A 16,159-nucleotide genomic window follows, 5' to 3' on the forward strand; every position below is an offset into this window, starting at 1 on the left:
CACTTAAGGTCAAAGTGTTTATTGCTGATATCGGCCTCATATTTTCTGATCCAATTTTAATATATCCTGGAGCCCGTACACTGTTAATCAGTTAACAGTGGGGTACAAGACGATCAGCGTTGAAGAGGATAAGTTAAAAAAAAGAGAAGTGACTGACCGCCAGAACAGATTGTAAGCTGCTAAGTGGCGTAGAAGATAAAATTAAAGAAAATTATATTATTTTTTGTTTTAATTACATAGTGCAATGTTAAGTCTATTCAATAGGTTTCAAACACATTTTAAAGGTAATTTTTAATATTCATATACCATTTTATGCTTATTTATAGGTTTCATGAACAATTTTAGTAATGATTCTCGAGTACAGTAGACGATAGTATTATAAAAGTACGATATTTTAAGTGGCCAGGTACGATACTTTAGGTTGATGGCTCGGTCACTGGACGGAGGGCAGCAGTACACACAACCATGGCGCTCACGCTCACTCGGCTTCTGCCTCGGGTGTGTATATTTATTTATTGCTAAGATCAATCCTCGTTAAAGCCTTTTTTTGTCATCATATGGACAATTTCACCGAACAGAGCCTTTACTAACAGTGTATGTGGTTTGTTTGATATCACGATGAGAAATTCAAGGAAAACCGGTTACTGTGTTGGTAGATCAGCTGACTGGCCGGTCAGCTAGGAATCAATGACGCGACTTTCACTTTATGATTATATATGGACCACAAGTGTCAAAGTCTGTCTATCATTAGATTCGGTGTTTTTTCTTTTAATTGTCCCACAACTTTTTATTTATTTTTTAATTTACCCATCATGTACCTGTAGTGTAGACAAATCTAAATGTATGTTAACTTTAGTCCTATAAATCTATAATTCTTTACGTTAAATCTGGCAACATATGTGAAATCTACAGAAAATTCTAAGATAATTTACCTATAGGATATTTCCGTCACAAATGCACAATAAAGATATGTGACCTGGGGCCTACTAGGTTAGGTTAGGATGCATATTTTAGTGATTTGTAAAATATGTCTTTCCTCTGTGTTTTGAATGAATTTTACCTTCAAAACTGTCGCAAATCACTTTTTTATTTTTCTAACACCCAAATCCCTGGTTTCCACGGGGGTCCACCATTCTCTTATTAGGTTCAGTGCATAAGATTTGTTACTTTATCCTTTCGCTCATTGTTGGGGATCAAGATTCTGGTGCACCATATACCACTATGTTGTTTTCCCTCTTCTTTCTCTCGCTTAGTTCCTCAAAGGTCACCAACAGGCTCTGCGTTTCCTGTGTTGTCTTCCTGCTTCACTTCAGTGGCAATACTGAACCTGTTGCCCTGCTAGAATCTACTTTCCCTTCTAAATTCACTGTTCTAGCTTCCAAGGTTCCAAGTCTGTTTTCAAAACCCCTGTCATTCTTAGCATTTCTTTCCAACACATCATTTATTTCAACAGACTTTGCCTCCAATATACCCAGCCTGTCTTCTATCTCCTTATTTTTATCGTGTTCTTGTGCTGTAAATTCTCTCAGTTGATTTACTTTGCCTTCCAATTCATTTTGTTTGGTCATTTGTTCCACCTGTTGATGTTCAATTCTTTTTATGTACTTGTGCAGTTTAGCACAACCCTTCTTGCAGTGACTGCAGTACCACATCAACACTCCTTCTGCCTCCTCATCTTGCATGAAATTATATGCCTGTTCTGGTAATTTTTCACATTCGATGTGGAACCACACTTCACAAACATCACAGCTAACTGCTTTGTCACTATCCTCGACTGTTAATGCACATTCTCCACACTTCTCGGTAACACCGAGCTAAAGGATAGAGAGTGAGAAATCTTATGCACTGAACCTAATAAAAGAATGTGGCATTACTAGTGGCCAGGAGACACTAGTTAAAGTGATTAGGCTGGGTAAATTTATCCAGGGCAAAGCTAGACCTATGCTAATCTATCTACTGCAGATATAAAGGCCAACCTATTTAGAATCATGAGGAACCTGCAAGGTAACATGAATTTCCAAGACATAAGAATAGCCAATGACTTAACTAAAAGGGAGAGAGAACATGAAGCGGTCTTATAGCAGGAGGCAAAAAACTTAATGGACTCCGGGAAGGGGGGAGACAGAGTGGTGGGTCCTCCGTGGAGACGAAGAGTCGTCAAAATAGGGGTCCAAGAGGATTAAGAGAAGTAGTGAGGCCCAAAGAGGAGAAACATGTACATACCGGTAGTGTAAATAGTGTAAGGAAACTGAATAAAAATAGGAAAAAACAAGAAAAAAAATGTTAATGTAGGTAAATTTCTTATGTTTAGTCATGTGGATGTGTTGAGTTCAGACAAGTTAATAAAGTTAAATGCACAGTTGAAGGAGATGAAAAATACTCCGCAAGTAATAGCCCTACAGGAGGTAAAGCCAAAGCACTACAGATAGGAACGGATTACAGCAGAATACAACCTAAAAGGATATGACATTATAGAGCAAAATCTCCTTAATAAGGAAGGGAGAGGTATGTTAATATATATTAGGAAAGGAACCAAATTTTACAGTGTTGAACTTGTTAGTAAGTTTTGTGAAAATTGCTGTATAGAAGTGCCATGTAGTAGTGGTAATTTACTATTTACCTCCATTTACAGAAGCCCTAATAGTGATGAAAGCAATAATTCTAATTTGCTCAACTTATGCAGGAAGTCAATGATAAAAATGTGCTTTATAAAATAATTGTCGGTGATTTTAATCTTCCACAAATAAATTGGAGTAATTATATTAATGTAATGGGACTGAATGATGTTGGTACCATGTTCATTGAGAAAGTACGGGACTGCTTTCTCACTCAACATAAAGAGGAAATCGCCAGGATAAGAGGAGACAGCACAGGCAATACCCTTGACCTGTTGTTCAGCAACGAAAAATCTATAGTAGGAGATATCAAGCTGGAGAGTCCACTGGGAAAGAGCCACCATGCCTGAATTTATTTCCATTGTGACATACAGGAGATGGAAGACAAAGGTAAAAAACAAGTGTACATGTATGAAAAAGCAGATTACCGACTGATGAAGCAAAGGCTTACGATGGACTGGATCCAATACTTATCATTGGAACCAGATATTGAAAGTAAGTGGAATAAGTTCAAAAGAAAATTCCAGGCAGTCATTGATGAGTGTATCCCTAGGAAGATAATCAGAGGACTGAGGGTTAGCAGAAAAAGAACAAATGAAAAATTACCTATGAACAGGAAGCTCTGGGCTAAAGTGAAGAAAAAACAGACTGGGGGAGAGACTGAAAATAATGAAAACGAAGTTCAACGTAAGAGCATGTACAAGGGAGATGTATCTGGAAACTGAAACGGAATACAGGAGACTAAATAACCAGGTCAGATGGGAAACTAGAAACATCTTGAAACGCAAAGAACAAGAGATTGCGAAAAATGTTAAGGCAAATCCAAAAGTGTTCTGGAAGTATGCACAGACAAAAGCTAGAATTGCAGATCTTTACAAGGATGAGGAAAAAGTACAGAAGACTGTGAATGATCAAGAAAAGGCAGATGTACTCTGAGCAATTCTCACGAGTTTTTATCAAGGAACCAGATAGGGGGATACCAACAGCCAACAAGAAAGACGTGCCAGCTCTTCAACACCTGGAGATAACCGAGGGCAAAATAACAAAGGTGATTCCAAAATTGAAAAGACAAAAGTCTCCTGGTCCAGATGGGTTACATCCAAGAGTCATTAAAGAGATGATGGAGGAACTACTTCAGCCTCTGAGGATCTTGTTTGAAAGCTCTTTTCAAGAAGGAAATATACCTGAGGACTGGCATATTGCATATATCACAGCTATCTATAAGAAGGGAAGTAAAAGTGAACCAGGAAACTACAGGCCAGTCAGTCTAACTAGTGTAATCTGCAAATTAATGGAGTCAATATCACGGGAAGAGATGATATCCCATATGAAAAAATGTGGATTGTTTATTTCATTTTTTTTTTGTGACAGTTTTGAAGGTCAAATTCATTCAAAACACAGGAAAAACATATTTTTCAGTCACTAGAAGATTATATGACTTAAGGTAACATTAACCCACTTTTCTTCTATGACAGTTTCATTGGAAAGAAAGGATTACAGAGATACAGCACAATTGGTATTATTGTCACAACTCGGTTAGAGCAATTTTGTGTTTACCATTAATTACAGTATATCTCATCACTAGGAACAATCATTTCTAATACCTCTTTCACCTCAAATGGATATTAACCGAGATAGTTGTAATGAGGGGTTTTAAGTGTAATGAGGCATACTCACAAGATGAAGATTACATATAGGTAGAATATTGATAGTAAGAGAAATGTAAAGAGAGGAAGAATTTGGTAGCGTGGCCGTGTTAGTTATTTACTCTGTCAATACACTTATCTTATGTTATACGTCAACACACATCTATTACGTTCTTACGGACAATTCTCAAACACTGCTTCGTTACAACTATTTATTAATTACGACAATGGCATGGACATATTAATAACACCTATCGAAGTTAATAGGACATTATATTTACGTTACTAGGACATCATATTACGTTACTAGACACTGATTCTCGGACACGAACGTGAAATGAATACACTTCCCACATAAGTAACTCATCCCATGGATAGCTCTGACCAAAACTCACATGACCTGGGGGAGGCCTAGCAGGTGATTCTGGGTTGTCTCTTTGGGAGACTGCTTAGCTGGGCACCGGGGTGTCGGGAGGGAAGTCTCGTCCCCGACCGGAAGAGGCTCGCCTCCGGCTCTCTCTGTCTGATTGTCTCGACTCTGCTCCGTCGACTCTCTCTCTCCCATGAGGGAGAGCTACGACGTCCTATATATTGGGAGACGAGCCGTCAGGTTGAGCTGATTGGGGGGTCTCCTTACATTTGACCACGCTAATGTAGGGTCAGGTCTGGACTTTTTCTGAGACTAAAGTTGTTGTATATATTGGAGACAGGTGGCCTCTTCTGCTGACTGGGTGCCTGTTAACATTGTTGGTGGGGCCGTGTGACATGAGAGGGGTGCTGGTTGAGTTGTGGCCCCTTGACTTGGGCTGTAGGTTATTGTGTATATTGGGGAGAGTTTGCAGGTGGCTTCTTCTGACTGGGTGCCTTACATATTTGTTGGGGCCATGTGACAAGGGAGGGGTGCTAGTTGACTTGTAACCCCCTTGAGCAGCCGCGAGGGGTACCCTTACACTTGACTCCCCTAATGTCGGGTCAGGTCTGGACTGTTCCTAAGATGTAAGCTGTGGTCTGACAACCCATCACTACATAGTGTGTCGTCTGTTTACAACTGACCTTTTCTGTCTGAGCGTACTCTCAGGTCCACAAAAAGGTCCAAAAGTTGCTTTCATTGGTACCAGATATCAAAATAAGTACTTACTGTTTAATATGGTGGAGACTGCTAGGAAATTAGGCAAGGTGAGGTTCTATGGAGGGGGTGATAGCTCCAAAACGACTCATTTCCAACACAAATGAAAGTCAAGTTCCAATGAATCAGACCAAATACCAAGGGAGAAACAAAAATCTATGGTCAAACACTAATTGTGGTTGAAACTGTAAATTTACTGCTCGATTGGTTAATATTGACGACTGAACCACGGACGAGTTATTTGTATTAATGTTTATTTTCTTACTTTATTTTTATCAGCGAGTTCTATTTCTTGTGCAAATGCTTCATTTTGTAGATTATTAAGTGCATAGGCACACTAATTTGTCTTCCCGGCGGTAATGTGGCCTCGTTCACTCCCTCACCAGTTTCATTTTCAATATGGCGTGTGGAGGTTGTTGCCAGTTTTGTGCTACAGTTCTAGTGCTTGCAAAGGAACTTTGCTTGAAAATGCCAAGATTAAACCCAATATTGTACTCTTATTTAGAAACACGTTTCTAAGAAAGTACTTTTCACAGCAATGCTGTGAAATTGAACTGGGTTTGTGTGCAAAGTCTGTAGTGTATGACATATTTCAAAACGCTCAGCCGCCCAAGATTTGGAATAAACGCCGATGCCGGCGGCTGCTCTCACATCCACAAAAAAATTAAGATTACACCATATCACAGTAAATTATTTGTTTAATAAACCGTGGGGTCTGAGGGGTGGAGCCCCCCGGTAAGGAAGTTAGATAGGTTTGTTTGGTTAGGTTGGTGAGGTCTGTTTTTCATACCCACTAAGGTTAGGTTTATTTTAGAAATAACCTCTTTTTAACAAATTGTACAACTACAACAGTGTCCACTATAAAAAAAAGTGAAAATGCATCATTTTTAAAATCGTTCACCTGAAAAGTCGGCCGCGGGTCAGTCATCAATAATTACCGCTCATTTATTATTGAAAATTTTTGTGAAAAAAATAAGTTAATTTTGTTCTTTCTATGTAATCTCGTGAATTTTATAGTTGCAATCGGTAATTTTTACAATTCTAAGACTCCTTCAGTGGCATTTCTGGCGTAAATTACATTTAAGCGAGATATTTAACATTCGATTTTGTATGTTTGTACGTGGCGGTACACACCCAGAAAATTGGAACAGCTGTGGACTCCCCAACCCCAGATAGGTTATATTCAAAACTTATTTCTGGTGGTTTTGATGTGTTTTTAACAGTTTTTTCCTTGATTTTTAAAGTAATACAGGCATCCCCCGCGTTACGGAAGGGCTCCGTTCCCGGAAAATTGACCGTAACGCGAAATTCCGCAACGCGAAACCTATTTTCCCATTGACTTCCATTATAAAACTGGAGATGCGTTCCTAAGGAATTTTTTCGGGCCCAAAAAAGTAATTCAAGCACGTTTATTAATGAAAATAAACGTTTATATACACATACAATACAGTACATTAAATAATTTATGATATACCTTCTTAAAACACCAATTTAGGGGTTAATATTGCATAATATTGCATTATACAGGAGTCTGTTTTCTCTCACTTCAGCACGCCTGAGTCGTCTGTTTTCTCTTTATCTTAGAGTACACCAGATACTTTGTTATTTCTTAGTAGTGACACAATTTGATATTGCAACTGGGGTTGCAATTGTTGAGGCAACTTAGGTATGTCTGATTACAGTTGGAATATGCAAGATCCATTGTGAGTGATGTTTAAAGCTTCAACTGTCTTTATGGTTGGTAAAACTTGTCAAGTCTGTCAGTCTGAATGGCATGTGTGAGGCCTTGTGTTTGTTAAAGTTTACCCCAATTTCCGTAAGGGCGGATTTACGGGCCGTAACGCGAATTTATTGGTCATAATTTACAAATTCCGTAAGAGCGAAATTCCTTAACCCTGGCTTCCGTAACGCGGGGGATGCCTGTATCTCAGAAATGAGTGATTTCCAATGGAAATGAAGGCCATATACGTTCAAAAACCACCGGAAAAACATAATTTTGTTCTAATGGAGTGGGGCAATTAAAAGCAAATTTACCTTAGATTCACTGTGTCTGAGTTTCACTTAGTGAAATTTGGTGTAAAATTAAAGCGAATGTTTAGCATTATTAACTGGTAAGTTGGGGAGTTTAGAGAAATGGACTAATGCTCCACATTAATGAACATAGTAAAAAAAAATGACGACTTTGTTATTAGGGCCCGGATAGTTATGCATTTGCATATTTCATATGCAAATGCATATTTTGCGTGATTTCTATGATAAGTGCATATTACCGAGATAACGGCATATAAATGCATATTTTGGTAAAATATTCATCTGGCAGTATCTCTTTGTTGCCACTGAATGAGCACACGTGGTACTGGGAGGTGAGGTGAGGTGTGGTTAGGTGAAGGGAGGTGAGGTCACGTCGCTTTAATCTGTCGTTTCCACACCTGGTCATGACTCATTGGACTAGTGAGTTAGTCAGTCAGGAGCAGTGCTGCTGTGTGGAGCTACTCTCTTCTGCTGCTCGTGAAAATGCCGAAAGTACAAAGAAACCAAAATGAAGTGCTGAGATCATATGTAAAGGAATTTGATGCATTTACTACTGATGGAAGTGTACTGTTTTGTAAATATTGTGAAGCACCAGTGACAGCGAGCAAGAAATTTCAAGTCCAACAACACCTTAAAACAAGCAAGCACATCCGACTCGAAGCTGTTAAGTCCAATAGTGCACAAAAGGAGCAACAAATACTTCTTGAATGTTCCAGTAAGTCAGGGCCTGATCGTTCCCAGTTCAACGCAGATTTGTGCAAGGCATTTGTTTCAGCGGATATTCCATTGCATAAACTGAATAACAAATGCCTAAAGTCATTCCTGGAACAGTATGCTGGAAAAAAGGTGCCTGACGAATCAACATTACGTAAGAACTATGTTTCACAATTGTTCAAGGACACGATGGAAATCATAAGGAGAAAGGCTTGTGGAAAGAAAATATGGGTGTCACTCGATGAAACCACTGATGTTGAGCAACGGTGTATTGTGAATCTTATTTTTGGTGTGTTGGGAGATGAAACAGAGCGAGGCAAATATTACCTAGTGAATGTTGGTGTACTATCTAAAGTCAACCACTCCACTGTTGCTGGTTTCTTCAACGATTCTCTGCAATTGTTGTGGCCAACGAAGTTAGAGTATGAAAATGTTCTTTTGGTGTGCACTGATGCTGCACCTTACATGTGCAAAGCAATGAATGGACTGCAAGTATTGTATCCAAAAATGATCCATGTGACCTGTGTGGCCCATGGTCTGCATCGTGTAGCAGAACTGGTTAGGTCAAAATACCCAGATGTAAATCAACTGATAGCCAACGTCAAGAAAATCTTTCTCAAGGCACCTTCTCGAACTGCGAGATTTTCAGAAATCGCTCCAAGTACACCACTTCCTCCTTCACCTGTGATGACAAGATGGGGAAGCTGGATCGATGCTGCAACGTACTATGGGAAAAACTTCAACGTCATTGAAGCTGTTATTGCGACATTCGACCCTGAGGAGGCTCAGAGCATTCAGGAAAGCAAGATCTTACTTGAAACTGAAGGAATAAAGGAAAGCTTGCTCTTCATTGCAACGAATTTTGCGTGCATCTCATCAACAATTACTAGACTTGAAGAAAGGGGACTACTGCTGTCCTCGGCAATTTCTTTGGTTAATGGTGTTCTTGATGAACTGAAAAGTTTGCAGTCTGATGCTTACTATGGTAAACTGAGTAACGTGTTGTACAAAAACAAGGGATTTGAAAAGCTGAAAAAAGTCAGTCAGATAATGTCTGGTGATGCTATTATTGACGAGACGGTACAGCCACTCACTATGTCAGACCTCCTATGTATGAAACATGCACCAATCGTCTCGTGTGATGTAGAAAGGGTGTTCTCAGAATATAAAGCTATGCTGACAGACAACAGGCGGGGTTTTAACTTTGAGAACTTACGCCACCATGTCATCATCAAATGCAACCACAATCTGTAATGTCTGAAAATATGTCAGTCTATAATGTAAATACATGTTCATATATATTTTTTGAAGCACTTTCACATATATATGTTAAATACATTACGTATATTGCTTAATAAACATTAACATTAGTTTATATTAACTATTTTGTTTCCGTATAACCTGCATTCTTGGCTTTATAAGTGACATTTTTAGTGCATATAAATGCATATTTCCCCTGTTTTTAGTGCATATTTGCATGCATATTTCATGGTTTTTTAGTGCATAACTATCCGGGCCCTATTAATTAGTAACACGAAGCGGAATATATTGCCAAACAGAATGAAGTTTTTGTTATTATTGTTAAATCCTTGAAAATCAGTGGAAATATGATAAAATTGGCTTTATTATTTAAGATGACTTTTCTTCACTTATTATCACCAAATTTACCAAGACAAATATGTTGAGTTAGGTTAAGCTGGTAAGGTTAGGTCAGGTTAGATAATTATGGTAGAACTGGTTCTTTACACCTGTAGTTTATACTACTTTTAGTCTTATGAAAGTTTATTTATGTATATATATATATATATATATATATATATATATATATATATATATATATATATATATATATATATATATATATATATATATATATATATACAGTGATGATGTGTCTCCACAAGCAGGGAGGACAGTCGGTGTTGCCCTGCTACTGAGGGCTTGACTGCCACCATTTATGAGGGCTCTGTGCCAGTAACAATTCCTTTTACTCTTATATATCACCATTGGTAGCGTGACGATAGGAGGCTCGTGGGTAGGTGTAATGATAGTATCAAGCAATAGGGAAGAAATAACGGTAAATACTGTAGGTAAATAATATACACAATTATACAAATACAAAGTTTATTTAAACATGAATATGAAATTAGAAGAAAGAATTGGTTGTACTAACAGACGAAATCTAGTACTAGGCCCTCAGGCTCAACATACTCACACCATTACTGGGTGGACATATTCAATACCCTTCCAACCCTACTGGGTGGACATACTCAATAACACAACTATGATAGTCACTTAGCACCATAAATACTAGGCAACTGCCACTACAACACTCAGTCGTCAGGAGTGATACTCAAGCAACAGCCATGGGGTCCAGCCACCATGGAGTACTATCCGACGAACTCTGGAGATCCCAGTGGATTAATTCCACCACACAAATATAGCCCTACTGAGTTAGACACTCATCCACCAATGATGGGGGCTGGTAGTGGTGTGTGGCTTGGTGGTCCGGGTCACCTCGTGGACCGAGCGTTAGGGCCAGACGAGCCAGCTATGGGGGCTATAGGTGGTCTGAAGTGTCTGACGGCCGGGTCTCACGAAGGTAACTGATCCTACTGGACCTCGGACATCTCCCCAGACATAGTGGATACAACATCCACGCTATAGACACAGCCTAGGCTGCGTTAGGGACCTGTATGGATGAAGGGACGGGCACTTACTAACCGGTGACAACAACATCACGTTTCAGGGGACGTTAAAGACGTAAATATGACTTCACTCAGAGCATATCAACTACGTTACTGTAACGCTTGCACAAGCAACTATTAATTGGGTCAAATCACTTAAAGAAGGGCGAATTACAACACAGAGTGGAATGGCAAACCTGTATGGATGAAGGGACGGGCACTTACTAACGGTAGAAATGCCCGCGTGCCCTCACTCAAACCAGACCAGGGAGTCCACCTACTCTATTCCGATGAATTAATTTACGGTACACTCTGACGTTGAAATTGAGACTGAACTCATTTTCATTCTCTACTATTATCTTCACTAACAATGCTCTGACTCAGCTATCGAAAGCAAAATTAAATTGATTACAAAGGGTTGGATGGCAACAGGTCCCAGCATACAGCGTCTGCTACTAAATCCGCGGATTATATTCCAAGCTCCCATAGACAAAGACGGGGAAACAGAGAAAACGGGGGACGTTTCCACTGGGAGACTCAGAAGGTTTTGTGGACGTTTGAGCGTAATATGAATCCTTAAGGTTTTCAGGTTAGCTCTTATCATGACCATTAGAGAGAGAGTGAAGCAAAATTGCAGCGAAGAGAAAGGGAAAAAAGATTATCAATTAGAGGAGAGTTAATAAGACGTAATGCCTTTGATTCCACCCTATCTAACAGTTGGACAGAAGAAGAGCCACCCCAGATATGAGAACAGTACGAATGAATCCCTTATAAACTTGAAGCAACTGCTCAGAAGTGAAGTTACTACGGCATCTGTACAGCATTCTCATCCTTCGGGAGGCAGCTTTAGCAATGTTGTGGATGTATGGCTTCCATAGCATTAGAGGAAATGGTGAGACCTAGCATATCTACAGTATTTTAGAACTTGGCAGAATGTTTGCGTCCTGAAATGTGATTGGTGGGAGATCATCTACAGTAATTTGGAAAGTGTAATTGGTAAATACTGTATTGTACTTAGTTTTATTACTATTGAACTTAACAAAGTTTCTACCTCCCCATTTGGAGATGCTGCTCAGATAAGCATTGATAGATGAAATTATATCAGCTCTAGAAACAGATATAGTTTGAGAATTAGGGGGAAGGGGAAAATGTGAAAAGTAGAATTATCTGCATAAGAATGGATAAAATTAGTTGTAGTGTGAAGTAAATCATTGGTAAAAAGAAGGAAGAGAATAGGTGAAAGAACAGAACCCTGTGGGACACCACTATTGATAGAGAAAGAGCAAGAGATCGATCCCTCGACAACAACTGCCATGGATCGGTTCTCAAGGAAGCTAGAAATTGGGGGGGGTATTCCGTCCGTCCGGTCCATGCGCCTTACTCACATCCAACCAGGACAACACACCAGCAACCCTACAAGAGGAGATTATAGGAAAGTGCATAGGTTCAGTAGGAGGGATAGAGTTGGAATCATCTAAGGTGGAGTTAGAGGAGAATAAGGTGCCAAAGAGATGGCTTTATCAGGGGGGAGAGTTGGCTATAGAGTTATCAGGTCGTAAGAGAGGAGGAAAAGGAGTGCAGACGTTATTACAGGTGTTTTTGGTTAAGGACCAGAAGGATTTACTAGAAGAAGAGTTAGTCAGGACAGCGGTCTTTCTTTTTATAAAATTCTGCTTGGCCCTATGAAGAATAGCCTTACAATGATTCCTAGAAGTAATGAAAGAGGAGTGGGTAATAGGAGGAGATAGTTTCATAACTTGATAAGCCTTCTTTCTCTCCTTACATGCAAGAGAACAGGAGCGATCAAACTATGAATGTAAAGTGAAAGTTTTGGTAGAAGATGGGATAAATGCACTCATACCACCCTGTATAACCCCAGCAATGCTGTCAGCACATACCGAGGCATCCCGAGTGGAAGAGTAACATTCATCCCAAGGAAAGTCGGAGAAGAATTCTCGCAAGAATTGCCAGTTTGCTCTCCGATAATGCCATAGTTGGCGTTTAGAGGGGGTGAGGGAAGTGGTCGTGCCCAGTTTGATTTAATAGAAATAAGATTGATCAGAAGACCCTTTGGAGGCAGAAATTGAGTATGAATAGTGTGAGGAGTTTGAGGTAAAACAAAGATTAAGAATGTTAGTAAGTTGATTGTGTCAATCAGTAACACATGTAGGGTGTTTAATTATTTTTTCCAGATCATTAAATAAAGAAAAAGAGAGTGCCGCAACTCCACCTGGGTCATCCCTTGCAAAGCCAAGCCACTGTCTTTGATGTACTGTACTTTGAGATCCCCTAGGTAGAGGATCTCGGTGTTGGGGTGTGGATAGCAACGACTTATGGCAAGAAGTGAGATAGTTAAAATTCCAAATAGTTGGTAGAGTTGGGAGAACAGTATAGGAAACAAAGAAAAATAGTCATACTGTAAGTCCTTGTTTAATGTTTCGTTATAATATCGCTACTCTTTCGATGCCAATAATTCCCTACTACTCAATATAACGTTGTTTTTGCATTGTCACGGACTACCCGGTACTTTTTATGGCACATCACCCTCTCTCGTCTTACCACACTACCTCTCACTCGCAGAATGTCACAGCGTCCCCAAGTGACGCCAGTCTTTGTTAGGCTTCCACAGCGTTCGTGCGTGTTTAAGTGTTTTTGCTCTTAATACTGTAACCATTCAAAATGGCTTCCAAGTGCCCATCAAGTGCTACTGATGCTAGTGTTGTGAAGAAGCATTGTAAGACCATTAACCTAGCTACGAAAATGGAGGTTTTAAACCGCTCCACTACCTCCACCCATCAGTGAATACAATACAAAATGATTTTTTTGTATACCTGTATACGATTTTCTATAAAAATCCATTAAATTTATGTATATGTAATGAATTTCATGGGGCAAAGGGAGGCTCAGGAACGTAACTCCTTTATTTTATCTATTTCTGTTGGGGAAAATTGGTTCCGTTAACGTCGCAGTTTTCAGGAACGGAACCTCGGCGTTAATTGAGGACTTCCTGTAGTTGGTAGAGATATTTTGAGCCAGATGACATCATAAGGAGAAGAGTTGAGTCGAGCTATACAGTTGGTGTACGTGTGTTGCCATAGGCACATACATCTCCCTTAGAACAGAAAGAGGTATAAAAGTTGTAGTTGGTGACTTGAAAAGGTTTGGGTGAAGCTACTTTGGTCAGTTGAAGTCCAGATAGTAGTAAGAGGTCGGGGGAAGAGGTTTATAGATACTGACCAAAAGGTGCTGGACAACTCGTACCCAAGCAAATCTTACACATCAGAACATGTCAAGTCGTACCCAATTACAGTGGGGTATGCTATAACGAATCTAATTGGTTCTAGAACCTCGTTCGTTATAGCATTCGTTTGTTATAGGATTAATCCGTCCCAGGCCCCCAAATACAGCCACTTAACACTGAACATTTTCTGTGGAAAATGTAAAAAATACGGTACTTTATCTTACCTTAGTGTTGTTCAGCATGCAGGACAGGAGGCAGAGGAGGAGGGGGAAGGAGAGAATTATGGAGAAGAGGTGGAAGGAGAGGAGTCATCCTTCCTGGCCCTCTTTGGTGACTGTCTTACAGGCACTTTGTCTGTAGGGTCTTTTGCTACTTTTTTAAAGAAGGAATCCAGGGTTGGCTGCTTCAACCTTGATTTCTGGATCTTACAAAAGTAGTTCATCACTTTGTCATTGAACACACTGATGGCCTTTTCCACAGAACCAACATCAGGATGATAATCCTCAGCAAGCTTAGACAATTTGCTCCAGCAAAAGAACGCATCCTTGAGATCTTTGGCTGGAATGATGCGGCTTTCCTCCTTGTCCTCATCCTCCCCTGACTCCTCAGAAGTTAAGCTCTGTTTCAGTGTCTCATTTTCTTCTTTGTGAAGCTCAAGCAGCTCCTCAACATCATCATCATCCACTTCCAGGCCCATGGAATTGCCCAGAGACAATTTCATGTACAACAGCCTCTTCCTCTAACTCTTCGAAGCCTTCAAAATCTCTTTGAAGCACACATTCAGGCCACAATGGCCTCCAAGTTGCACAAAGACACCTCACAGCAACCTCTTTCCAGGCTGACGCAATTAAAAACACAGCGTCTGCTATATTGAAGTGACTTCCAAAATTCCTTCAAACTAACATCACTGGAAGAAGTGGACGCAAAACATTTTCTAAACAGTGCCTTTGTGTACAGCTTCTTAAAGTTAGAAATTACCTGTTGATCCATGGGCTGGATGAGAGGTGTTGTGTTGGGTGGCAAGAAGTGCACAGTGATGAAGTTGAACTCCTCTGGCAATTCAACCATCAAATTAGGAGGGTGGGCTGGTGCATAGTCCATCACCAACAAAGCTTTCAGTGGAAGATTATTCTCCCTGAGGTATTCCTGAACACTGGGTCCAAACACCTCAATCACCCACTCAGAGAATAAACTCCTGGTCACCCAAGCCTTTGGGTTTGACCGCCACATAACTCCAAGGCGGGTCTTCCTAATGTTTTTGAAAGCTCTGGGGTTTTCTGCATGGTACACAAGGAGTGGCTTTATTTTGCAGTCACAAGAAGCATTAGCACAAAGAAGGAGGGTAAGCCTGTCTTTCATTGGCTTATGGCCAGGGACAGAAGTTTCCTCCCTGGTAATGTATGTACGGCGAGGCATTTTTTTCCAAAAAAGTCCAGTTTCATCACAGTTGAATACCTGCTGAGAAACAAAGCCTCCCTCTTTAATAACATTAAAAAAAATGTCATGGTGTTCCTTAGCTGCTTCCTTATCTGCACTAGCAGCATCACCATGTCTCACAACATTATGTAATTTATTTCTCCTTCTGAAACCAGTAAACCACCCCTTGGTTCCCCTAAACACTGGCACATCACTATCACTTCCACTGGGAGTCTTGGCTTTAAGGTCCTCAAACAATTGTCTGGCCTTCTCACAAATTATAGCTTCACTAATGCTATCACCTGCCATTTCTTTCTCCTTTATCCACACTAAGAGTAAATTTTCCATTTCCTCAATCACATCACACCTTGCTTTGCTAAGTCTTGAGATTCCCTTAGCCATTTGCATAGTTTTCAACTCCTTTATTCTTCAAAATCGTACATATAGTCGATTTAGCCATCCCATACTCATCACTAAGTCTCGCAATGCTTGTTCCATTCTCACGTTTCTTTATGATTTCTTTCTTAGTTTCAAGAGTTATGAGCTTTCTCACTCGCTTTGGACGATTCATTGTCACAATTGTACACTTGTATAACAAAATATTTATACAAATAACTCTATTTCCACATCAAAAGACGAAATTTCAACAATAACAGTGGTGCACTGGTTACACAATGAGACAA

The 16,159-nt window shown here is 39.9% G+C and overlaps 1 protein-coding gene across 1 annotated transcript in view; it reads left to right on the top strand.

Moving 5' to 3' along the window:
* Positions 1-421: 421 nt before the first annotated feature.
* The window catches only part of LOC121858389 (aconitate hydratase, mitochondrial-like), a 69,145-nt gene continuing 53,407 nt past the window's right edge, over positions 422-16,159 (top strand). Inside the window, 1 exon segment of the mRNA XM_042354833.1 lies at positions 422-498. Within this exon segment, the coding sequence (XP_042210767.1) occupies positions 466-498 (33 nt within the window). The 5' untranslated portion in view covers positions 422-465.

Source organism: Homarus americanus, unplaced genomic scaffold, assembly GCF_018991925.1.
Source record: "Homarus americanus isolate GMGI-L3 unplaced genomic scaffold, GMGI_Hamer_2.0 scaffold57980, whole genome shotgun sequence".
NCBI classification, from domain to species: domain Eukaryota; kingdom Metazoa; phylum Arthropoda; class Malacostraca; order Decapoda; family Nephropidae; genus Homarus; species Homarus americanus.